The sequence below is a fragment of the Taudactylus pleione genome, unplaced genomic scaffold, assembly GCF_031769625.1.
Source record: "Taudactylus pleione unplaced genomic scaffold, aTauple2 ptg000711l, whole genome shotgun sequence".
Lineage (NCBI taxonomy): Eukaryota > Metazoa > Chordata > Amphibia > Anura > Myobatrachidae > Taudactylus > Taudactylus pleione.
Genome location: NW_028285113.1, coordinates 13,034,556 through 13,046,964, shown reverse-complemented (window position 1 = coordinate 13,046,964; position 12,409 = coordinate 13,034,556). Strand labels below are relative to the sequence as shown.

At 42.8% G+C, this 12,409-nt stretch overlaps 1 protein-coding gene across 3 annotated transcripts in view; it reads left to right on the top strand.

Moving 5' to 3' along the window:
• Positions 1 to 12,409, top strand: part of CUNH11orf65 (chromosome unknown C11orf65 homolog) — a 42,647-nt gene that overhangs the window by 23,099 nt on the left and 7,139 nt on the right. For all 3 annotated transcript variants that reach the window (XM_088456685.1, XM_088456686.1, XM_088456684.1), the window contains 4 exons: positions 327 to 536; positions 3,698 to 3,828; positions 7,614 to 7,784; positions 9,821 to 9,876. In XM_088456685.1, coding sequence (XP_088312811.1) covers positions 327 to 536; positions 3,698 to 3,828; positions 7,614 to 7,784; positions 9,821 to 9,876 — 568 coding nt within the window. The remainder of the gene's footprint in view (positions 1 to 326; positions 537 to 3,697; positions 3,829 to 7,613; positions 7,785 to 9,820; positions 9,877 to 12,409) is intronic.

Below are 12,409 nucleotides of genomic sequence, written 5' to 3'. Positions count from 1 at the left end.
CCCAGTAGTTACATATTGTAAGGTACACAAGACCTACCTAATGCTGTTTGTATTCACCGAGCATTAATATAAATTATATGATCATACAACAATTGGGCCCATTGATGGGAAAACCAAACATACAAACCAAAAGACACCAATAAAATGATTTTTCTTGATGCTCATGTGGCTACAGGTCTGCCAGTGACTGTGCCCAGATTAGTCATGGTAGATGATGCTCATAAATTAAAGTTAGAGGATTGTATTACATGAAGAGGGATTCGCAGGGCTACATGTTCAGTCACACAGTATCTAACAATAATTTACTGTTTTTCCTCCGTTTGCAGGCAAAATTCCCACCCAGTATATATTACAAGCTGTTTACTCACAGGCCTGTTGTGGACATGTGTGCCAATAGCCCCAAGGATTATACCAAGCAATCTGAGAAACAGCTGCTGCCAACACAAATCCACAACCGCAGCGCGATTCCGGGGCAGGACCGCAGCGGCTGGTACACTCGAGTGGAAAACAATGGCTGGAGGGTGCTGGCATTAAGGGTCAGTGGCTAGTGGCAGCGTTATATTATTTATATATACATATATATATATATATATATATATATATATATACACACACACAGTCAGGTGCATAAATATTGGGACATTGACAGAATTTTCATATTTTGGCCTCTATTCACCACCACAATGACTTTGAAATGAAACAAACAAGATGTGCTTTAACTGCAGACTTTCAGATTTAATTACATCCAAATCAGGTGAACGGTGTAGGAATTACAACGGTTTCTATATGTGCCTCCCACTTTTTAAGGGGCCAAAAGTAATGGGACTATCAACTCAAAAGCTATTTCATGGACAGGTGTGGACTATTCCCTCATTATTTCATTATCAATTAAGCAGGTAAAAGGTCTGGAGTTGATTCTAGGTGTGACTTTTGCATTTGGAATCAGTTGACATTAAAAAATTGTTGATATTTTTTTTTATTTTATGAAGTGAAAAACATTTTTAAAACCCCTAGGGATATTTAGCAACCTCCAGTGTCCATTGGAATTAATTTTAACTTTATCCCCCACCCCCCAGTGGCAATTGATCCCCTAGTGGCATTACCATCCAGTGGTAATAGTTCCACCAATTGCATTACAACCCCCCTTCCCAGTGGTATTAATTCCTTTTGTAGAATTATGAAACCCTACACCCTTATGCAGAGCATGTGATGGGTTGGGGGGGGAAGGCTACATCTTTGCCAATTTACTCTTAGTAGCAGGGAAAAGTCACATGAGATGCGACCACACGAGAGATAGCCCAGCTGGCTGCGGTTGCATCCCAAATGACTATGCTTAGTAGGTACCGGGGTCAATTCAATTAGGGGTGAATTGCTGGTAATGCCCTCCATGTGCCATTGCAAGGTCTAGATTGTGCTGATTTAGCCCCGAATTACATCCTAAATCACCCATTTTACTTTGCAGCCCCATAAGGGTATGTGTTAAAATACGAAAATTAGGGGCTATTGTATGTCTGGCATGGGAACGCACTAATAAATCGTGGACACCGACTGCCCCTTAGTGTACAACGTCCATATCTTTTGGGAATATTAACATAACGTGCCATAATCTCTGGGCAAGGCAAAGGATGAAACCTTTTTATAGATATCAGTAGCAACAGTGCCACCGAGCTGATTATAATAACAATGAAATAAAATGTTCTTATGTTTTTTATTTATATTGTGAGTACCTTAGTACAGTGGTTCTCAAACTCTGTCCTCAGGACCCCACACAGTTCACGTTTTCCAGGTCACCCAGTAGGTGCACAGGTGCATTAATTACTCACTGACACTTTGTAACAGATCCACAGGTGGAGCTAATTATTTCACTTAATTTTCATTATTTGTGAGGAGATCTGGAAAACATGCACTGTTTGGGGTCCTGAGGACAGAGTTTGAGAACCTGCGCCTCATGCTGCATACACACTGTACGATAGGATGGACGATATGAACGATAAAGATGTCATATAATTAGCAGAATAACGAAACCATCGGTACATGGTTATTGGAAAATGTTCTATCTATGTTTTATGTAAGTCATTTTATTTTCATACTATTCTTCTATACATGCTCAGTATAACTTATACATAGAAATGATTCTGCATCAGGAATCTTGTTTCTCTATGCCACCTAGTGGCACAATTGTGGGTAGACAGCTGCTGTCTGCAGAAGTGTATCTGGTACCTGCACACGGTGGAGGTTATTTATAAAGCGCAGCCAATGCAGACTGCTAAACACCTTGGGTCTTGCAGTGGGCGCTGCCAGCCTCCGCCCAGCCCGTCAGTTTACACAAGCAGAGGAAATGTAGGAATGCTGCATGACCGATGTGGATGAAAATTCTCCTCCGACAGAAATCAATCATCAATCGATCGTTTTGAATAAGTTGTCACCCGTACATGTATCCTTTCTTCAAAAATCTAATACAAATCTGTGTATTAAACCAGTTTATATAAGATTGCTAGCATTTGTGCCCAGATAAATATATAAAAAAAATATATATATATATATATATATATATATAATTTATATCTGGAAGCCCGGGAATTATAAAGCCGCTCAGCACCACTGCATAACATGTCAGTACTCCAGCAACTCATCCTTCTAATCACTTCCCCTATCTCTCCAACTCATCCTTCTAATCACTTCCCCTATCTCTCCAACTCATCCTTCTAATCACTTCCCCTATCTCTCCAACTCATCCTTCTAATCACTTCTCCCTATCTCTCCAACTCATCCTTCTAATCACTTCCCCAATCTCTCCAACTCATCCTTCTAATCACTTCTCCCTATCTCTCCAACTCATCCTTCTAATCACTTCTCCCTACCTCTCCAATTCATCCTTCTAAATCACTTCTCCCTATCTCTCCAACTCATCCTTCTAATCACTTCTCCCTATCTCTCCAACTCATCCTTCTAATCACTTCTCCCTATCTCTCCAACTCATCCTTCTAATCACTTCCCCCTATCTCTCCAGCAACTCATCCCTCTAATCACTTCCCCTATCTCTCCAACTCATCCTTCTAATCACTTCCCCCTATCTCTCCAGCAACTCATCCCTCTAATCACTTTCCCTATCTCTCCAGCACATCCTTCTAATCACTTCTCCTATCTCTCCAACTCATCCTTCTAATCACTTCCCCCTATCTCTCCAGCAACTCATCCCTCTAATCACTTCCCCCTATCTCTCCAACTCATCCTTCTAATCACTTCCCCCTATCTCTCCAGCAACTCATCCCTCTAATCACTTCTCCTATCTCTCCAGCACATCCTTCTAATCACTTCTCCCTATCTCTCCAACTCATCCTTCTAATCACTTCTCCCTATCTCTCCAACTCATCCTTCTAATCACTTCCCCCTATCTCTCCAGCAACTCATCCCTCTAATCACTTCCCCTATCTCTCCAACTCATCCTTCTAATCACTTCTCCTATCTCTCCAACTCATCCTTCTAATCACTTCCCCCTATCTCTCCAGCAACTCATCCCTCTAATCACTTCCCCTATCTCTCCAGCAACTCATCCCTCTAATCACTTCCCCCTATCTCTCCAGCAACTCATCCCTCTAATCACTTCCCCCTATCTCTCCAGCAACTCATCCCTCTAATCACTTCCCCCTATCTCTCCAGCAACTCATCCCTCTAATCACTTCCCCTATCTCTCCAGGCCTTTGACAGTTTAGATGATGTGACTACAGCTGATAATAAGAGGTTACAATTCAGCCACAGCAAACTGACGAGGAGACAGGACGTATTAAAGAAACAGAAGCTGAGAAAAATTGACTGGATGAGAAAGATGTGAGTAGGTAGCATTACATTATCTACTCCTGTATGATTGTTAAGGCCTGCCATGTATTGGTGAGACAGAGGACTATAGCAGGGCTGTGGCATTGCCACGCGAAAGGTCATTTATTAATTGGAACAAAATATTATTTGTGCAATGTATATACAGGTTTATGTCCCAATTCCACTGTTCCTGCAGCAGCTGGCGGGATTGTGATCCGTCATAGGAACACCCAATGTCTTGTCTATTATCACTGTAGGACAACCCCCTTATATACAGCACTTCCTTTGTTCTTCTTATAGCACTGCTTGTAGCATGAGCATGGTAAGACTAGAGGGGCCCGTGTGCAGATGGCTGTGGGCCCCCTCTCTGGCACATGTGCAGAACGTTACAAAGACTCTACGCATGTGCAATAATTCAGCATGTTGTTCGGAAATATGGGGCTGTCGCCATATTTCTGGTGATTATTTAAGAAATATGGGTGGCAGTATAACGGGCAGTAAGTATGTAACTGAAATAGGTACATGTTGTGCAGTGCGGGCCCCCAGGGGTCCTTGTGCCTTGCACACCAGGTAACTATTTTAGATACAACCCTGGCTTACTGATGGAGCCATATTAAGAACCCTTGTGGCCCTAGGCGAGATACAGGTTGATGTCAGACCTCACATTTTATGGAGGGCCACAACATAACCTTAATACCCTCCCTTCAGCCCCCATATGGCATTAATACAGCCCCACATAATATCACTACACACCTGCCCTGGCATACCCTCAACAGGAACATGAGATTAATACACCCATAAATAACATTTACCCACACTCGTCCCCCCCCCCCATCCCCAAAGACAGAATAAAGCTTGCACTCTATATATAAAGATAACTGCAGATATTGTGGAGTAGTTATATCTGCCCTTATAATTAGAATATAGTACTGAAGTCATCACATCTACAGCAACCATATTGTGTTAAGAAGTTAAAATGAATCCTGCATTAATCACTTAAGCATATGGAGCGGCGTATAATAATCACTAAGAAATGGACAATAGAACCCAAAGTATATAGAGGGATTTGGTGCAAATATGCTGGGGGTTTTATTTATGAATTATTTCTGCTTTGCTCCGAGCTCTGAATCAGTCCCTGAAAGTGAAAGTGATGATTTTTGCTAAACCGTTGCTTCTTTTTTTGATTTACCAGCCGGCCATTACATGCCGTGTAGGACACAACAGGTTTATATGACAACAGTGGCCATTTACCGGACCCTCGCTCTGAATCAGGGCCGGCCCTCTGGTTTTCTCTACGGCCACCTGGCCGCTCACATAGCTGTGGGTGCCCACCCACAGTTATAGTGAGCGGCCAAAAAGATGGTCGCGATGGTCAAGACCATCGCGACCATCGGGCTTGCGACAAGACCCTTGCGGTAGGGTTTTGTTGCCGCAAGCCCTGCAGTGCTTTTGGCTCTATCACTAGTGATGTCAGTGGGGCCGGCCCCAGATGGTAGGCGTTCCCATGGGAACGCCTCCGTCTGGACAGCCACGCCCACCAAAGGGGCCGTGCTGTCACTCACCATCGTCAGCACGCCCCCTTTGGTGCGAGACCCATAACGACGGCTTGGCCATCGCTATTCGGGTCTCGCGCATGCGCACGACTGAGCCGCCTCTGTCGTGCGCATGCGCACTTGGCCAACATCGACCCGCTTGCGAGCGCTCAGCGCTCGCGAGCGGGTCTGAATTAGGCCCTCAGTTCGGAAGTGAACGAAAAGGAAAGAAAACTGTTGCACAGGAAAATCAATCCAAATATGTTGTCACAAGAGTTCCCCCAAATAATGATAATTCTTGCATAAGTATTAGTGGTGGGGGCGCTACCACAGATCCTGAGGTTACAAAAAGAGAAAAGGGGATCTGTATAAGGTATAAGGTGCACAATCATTAAAATGTAACCTTTATTATTTTACTTAAAATGTTCCAATAATCCAAAAAGCACAGTGAAAAATTTTGGTTAAAAAAAAGTTGTATTATGTATAGAAAGAGTGATTAAAAATAAAAGAATGTAAATTCTTTAAATAGCCAAGTGTATGTCTGTCTGTCAATACAACAGTTAAAACACGATCTTCTCTTTATTTTAACCATTACATTTTGCTGTGCTTTTTGTATTATTGGAACACTTTAAGTAAAGTAATAAAACTGTAATTTGAATGATTGTGAACCTTATACAGATCTCTTTTTCTCTTTTCATCCACTTCGGAAGTGATTAATCTCAGCTATAAGTTATTACCAGTAGAATTTCAATGTTCTCTCCCAGAAAGTAACCGTAGTTAAGAAGACATCAGCATTCTGGGAGAGAACATTGGGAGCGTTAATTAGAATGAGTAATTAATGTAAATGAACAACTATGTTCCATTATCTACATCAACGTCTGCATTAGAAGTTTATTTTTTTTTCTAAAGGAAACAAAAACTTTTCACTTCAGAGTTTAAAATGAATAGTAACCCTATAGCTGTATACAGACAGAGGCCCTGATTCAAAGCGCTCGCTCTGAATCAGGGCCGTCCTTCCTAATTTTAGAGTGGCCTCCTGGCCGCTCGCATAGCTGTGGGTGACCACCCACAGCTATAGCGAGCGTCTAAAAAGATGGTCGCGATGGTCAAGACCATTGCGACGAGACCCTTGTGGTAGGGTCTCATTGCCGCAAGCCCTGGAGTGCTTTCGGCTCTATCAGAGCCCAAAGCACTCCCACTGACATCACTTGTGATGTCAGTGGGGCTGGCCCTAGACGGTAGGCGTTCCCATGGGAACGTCTCCGCCCGCTAAAGGGGGCGTGCTGTCACTCACCATTGACAGCACGCCCCCTTTGTAGTGAGACCCATAGCGACGGCTTGCCCATGCGCACGACAGAGCCGGCTCCCTCGTGCGCATGCGCACTGGGCTAACATCGACCCGCTTGCGAGCGCTCATCGCTCGTGAGCGGGTCTGAATTAGGCCCAGTGTACAAGCATGCTGCAACTGGAGCTTAGTCTCGTTACAGTCCTTCCTCCTATTTAGAATTTGCCATTAATGGGTTTTATATATGCCTGCTCACTTCAGAGACAGAGTTAGCACCTCCAATAGGCCCAGATAAACAGTAATCCTTCCTCCCCTCCTCTTGGCGCTCCTGGTCCTCTTACATGGTTGATAAGAGCCTGATTTTGTGCTGGATGTAAGGATATATGCATATCACGTTCCTGTACTGTGCACGAGTTCCGGAATGCGTATAGTTGACGGATATGGGTGTACAAATTGCATGTGGTCCTCTATCCTCCCACACAAGCCACAAACAGCACCTAGCTGGTCACACTGTACAAAAAACCTGCATCCTCGTAGAGGTGCCTTAGGGTCATTCCTGTATATTGATTAAGAGTATGGAGATGTGAGTTAACCACGACCCTTAAGCTTACACGTACCCTTAACAAGTCAGGTTTTAAGTATATCCATTCTTGAGCCCTGATGATTAAATCAAACTAACTAAGGTAGTCATTAAGTCACCTGTACTTTAAGTATGAATATCCTTCAAACCTGGACTGTTATTGTGCCTTGAGGACCGAGTTTGGGAAACACTGGTCTATAGGATGCCTATATTTGTATGTCCCATTGGTATGGTGTCATTTTCCTTATTGACGATGACGGCCTCAGATTTGCCATGGATGGATCTATTTCCCAGACTACACATACTGTACGTTGGGCTCGTGTTTCTGCGGCCAGTCCTAGATGAAGCTGTGCATGTTGTTGTGTTCTGAAACCCTAAAACTCTTCCTGGTTCCTCCTAGGTATTATGATGGAAGCCTACATGCACGGACTGCTGACCCAAACACTGCGATTCTGGTGCATCGGGCCACACAGGGAGTCATCCAGTCTGTAGAGAAACACGGAGCACAGGCTGTCCTGGACTGGGAGGTGGATGAACTGCTGAACTGGACTAATGCGCTCAACTATGAAGAGTAAATATGCAGATTGCACTTCACAAGTGAATTACTTACCGTAGGCCCCATCCACATGTGGTTAGTAATTCAATGTAACCACTGGCAGTGAGAAAACAATTACATTCATGTCTGAAGAAGAAATATAATCAGCATCATAGGAACTCGTGCTGTGGCAATAACAAGCTTTTCTACGTGTAAATTCAGTTTATCAGAGAAAATACGAGGATGTGTGTATTTATACTGTGTTTATAATTGGTAATAAGAATACATTACCATGATATTGTACCTGGAAACAGATCATTTATACAGGAGACAGCTCTGTGCTGGGAAATGATGCAGTGATTTCTCTGTATTCTCTTGTAGAGAAGAGCAGGACAAGTCTCACTACCAGTTCTATATAGGGAAAAGCTAAATGGAGTACCTGTGCATAATACAAGCTTGCCGCCATAGTTTGACGGTATAAATGGTAGATGCCTGGCAGATTTCAGCTATAAAAATGTGTAACCAAGAAACAGTGAATCCCAAACTACTGCTAAAATAAATAGTCGTCATTTTGTATCTATTTAATATGGTGCATATCTCCGTTGCGATATTAGTAATATAATATACAGCATGACTATAATTAAAATGTCCCTATTCAGAGCTGTCTATTGCTCTAATTAATAGATAGTAGGCCATAACATTTAGTAAGCATTGTAATCTAGGCACGGGGAGGAGATTCCATGGGAAAAAAAAAATGATACTATCAAAATCTGCTGATAGGGGAAAATATGGCGCCAAACAAGGTGAAATGTATGAAAATGGACAATTCAGAGTGTGTTCTATATACAGCTTTGCAACTGCCGCTCCCTCTCCTTCACGTACCCATTACAGATGTGGAGGCGTGGCTTCAGCGCAAAATGCGAAACATCGCAGTGCACAATGGAAGCACAGCGTAGTTAATGGCCAGATAGGGGATTGTAGCATTTGTAACGCTAAGCAGACTATACGCATATAGAATTCATTTTCTATATGACCACACTCAAAACATATGATCATACCGTATGTAGGCTTCCCCTTCCCCAACTGGGTGCGGATCATTCTTTATTTGTGTATAAGAGTGTGCATTGCAGTCAGTGCAAAGTGACCTATAATACACAGTGGCAGCAATTTTCCTGTGTTTGCATAAATGGGTGTGTTTAACATTTGTCACCAATCCGACACAGTCATCATCAGTGTTCTACTGACACCCAAGTTATAGCACCCGCAGCTCAGACCCTTCGTGGTTGGCTCCACTTGCCACCGGCCATATCACTTGCACTCCCATTCCATTCCCTGTCCCGACCCATGCAGGTCATGTGTACACGTGAAAAGAGACACGCATCGCAAACATTCTCACATGCGCTATAAAAAGAGACACGTTTACGCCTCTCTCTGAATAAGTCCTGATGTTTGTACATTACTGTGTCCATCTGCTTTATGTGGTTTATTTTTAGTGTAGGGTTGTATGTCCCGGTGCTTCTGATTGTGTTTATGTCCGATATTTAAAAGGGAAATGCTTTTACTAGCAAGATGCGGCTAGTAATAGCATTGCCCTTTTAGATATTGGGCATAAACGTGATCAGAAGCATCGGGACATACAACCTGACACTACATAGAGATATCGCTATGTCTTTGTCATGAAGTTGCTTCCTTTCTTTATTTGTGTACGTATCATTCTAGCCACTTTTGCTGTGCTGTCCCCTCACTCTAATTCATCAAGAGGTCCCTGCCCCCATGCTCGGAGTCCCATTTGTGTAACAGAAATAAATGTACTATACCATTATAAATGATCATGTGTATATACTTGATACTACCAGGAATGTGTCCCCTGACATCAGTTCAATTAGCAGAGATGCATGTACAGAAGATTCTCTGCCTCCTTAATAAGCATGGGCCTGCGTGGCCTTCCCACTAACCTGGGCCCATACAGTATATGGGCAGAAATTCTATGTTCTTTTTGCTCTAATACAATAATTCTGTAATAAATATATATATTTGCTTAACACAAAACTGCACCTGTTTTTTTATGCTAGGTACATTGATCAGTGGAAGGCAATTGGGACAAGTAAATCATCCAGTGCTTTCAAAGGTAAGTGTTTAATGTCTCTGAGGCTCCATCATTATATCATTGATGTAAAGTGATCAGCAATCCCGGGGTCAATGTGTTGTCCCAGATTGCATACACCAAACTTCCCTAATGAATCCTATATTATTTAGGAAAGTGATTGCACATGTTGTTGAACACCTGTATAGCCTAGAATGAAAGACCCACCACCATATGCAAGACATACATTACCCTTCATTCATATTTTGCAATATATATTGGCATTATCCAAAGACCCATGTTAGTAACCAATTAGCAAAAACAGGAGCAGTGAAACAATTAGTGCTGTTTATTGAAAATACACACAAGAGAAAGAAATAACCAGGAGTGTGATACAGGAGACCAGGAAACACCAATAATAATAGGTCCTGTTGTATAAAATAAGCTGGTAATGGTGACGATGTTATGCTGAGTAACACAGCAGGGAAACCCAAATGGTAACTGAAGTCTCTGGAGTATATTTAGCTGTTGTCATAACTTCTGAGTATACGGCTGTCTAGGTGCGATGAAACGTGCTGAGTAGACTGTCCCACCGCCTGGAGTGCTATTAGGGACTTACTTTAGATCATGCATAGAGCTACCTTACAGCAGCACCAGATACAGAGTTACAGTAATAAGAACTTTATTTCTCAGTCAGGATTTTATCTCTTATCCTTTTGGCCTCTGTTGGAAGAGTGAATAGGGCACATCTGCAAAACCTGAAGTGCAGATAAAGAATTTTAATCAGAAGCCTTTAAAGCTGCTAGGCTAGGGTATCTGGTGGACAAAACCTCCAACATTACAGAATGATTAAAGCTATTGATATATGACTCGTATATTGGTGCACTAATGCCATATACTGCATAATGTCTCCATAACAAATCACTGTAATTTGACAGGAGGAACAATCCCTCAGATTCTGCACAATGGGGCACCATCTTTGGCACCAGAGAGAATATAATAGTCATAGAGACCTTGGTCAGGGTCATCTTATAAACCTTAGAATGATAACTGCAGCTACAACATCAGAACTCTTGGACAGGGAATCATCTCTCTCATACATCTGGTGAGGTGGCAGTAACCCCTCAGTCTGGCAGAGACTTGTCCTATTTTTCCACATGCCTGAAGGAAAGACCAGTGGGTTCGTCCAAATGCCTGAAGGCAAGGGCAGTGTGCTCTGAAGCCTCAACTGGGCAGAGATGTTAGGTTCCTCAAACTGGGCAGCCGTCTTGGGAACCAGAGACTGGATAATCTCCTCAGAAACCTCAGACTGGACAGTAGTCCTTACCATCTTTAGCTGGGCACACAACAGTTGACCCCCAGGCTGGGCAGTACACTTGGAGATGTCAGACTCGGCTATGGTCTCAGACATCTCTGAAAAAGAGGTAGTAATTTGGACCACAGGATGGTAGATATCACTAAAAAAAATTTCAATGACACATCAGCTGGAATCTTTGGACTGGAGGAGATTGCAGACATTGGTGATTCTAAATTGATGGCCAATGTTATCTACATGGAACTCTGAGCCTGGAGGCATGAACAGAAAGTGATACTGGAATGGATTGGGTGAATGAAACCTCCTCTGGAGCAACGTGAAGGCCCAAACATCCCATAGTAACAGACCTATTCTTCTTGGTAGCAGATTGAAAGTATTGCGTTCTCCCAGGAACTGTTTGACCCCTTGGAACCCTCTCCTTAGCAGGCCAGAGGGAATAGACCCCCAGCAGAGACAGACTGGATGTACAAAACCCCCACTGAGGCTGGCTGGGAGGATGTCATCTTTGCTGCATCAGAAAAGCCATTTGCTGTGTTTTCAAAGACATGTATTGGCTTCCAGAGTGGACAGTGCCATAAAAAAAAAAATGCTTGGAGCTGGAACAAACAGAGATGGATACTGAATCTACTGCTCCTTTCCTTCTGTTTTGATACGGATTGTATGACAGAATTTTAGAGTCCAGAATAATTATTGCAGTAATGTGTCATAAAGCAGGGAAATACAAATAGTATCTGGGATATGAAAAAGTCTCTGGTGTATGCTTAGGTGTTGCAGAGTAATACAGTGAGGGATAGTGACACAACTGGGAGATCCAAATGATAAAACAAATGCAAGTCTCTCCAGTACGCTTAGGTGTTGCAGAATACTCGCAGATTAAAGAAATAATGATGAAGAGTCACACTGCAGGGAAATCCAAGTGGCAACTGAAGTAAATGTTCCAAGGACTGGGTGAACAATGCAAGGGTGTAGACAGTTGGCAGTTCTTAGACCAGAGGTTCCCAAACGCCACCATTACAGTTCACGTTTTAAGGATATCCACGCTTGAACACAGGTGAAACACATGTGCAGCAATAATAAGGAACTAGGGCTTGACCCGTGGGGGTAAATTTACTAGAGTGAGAGTTTTTAGAATTGGAGATGTTGCCCATAGCAACCAATCAGATTCTACTTAATATTTAACTAGCACCTTCTAGAAGATAATAGCTAGAATCTGATTGGTTGCTATGGGCAACATCTCCACTTCTAAAAACTCTCATACGCACC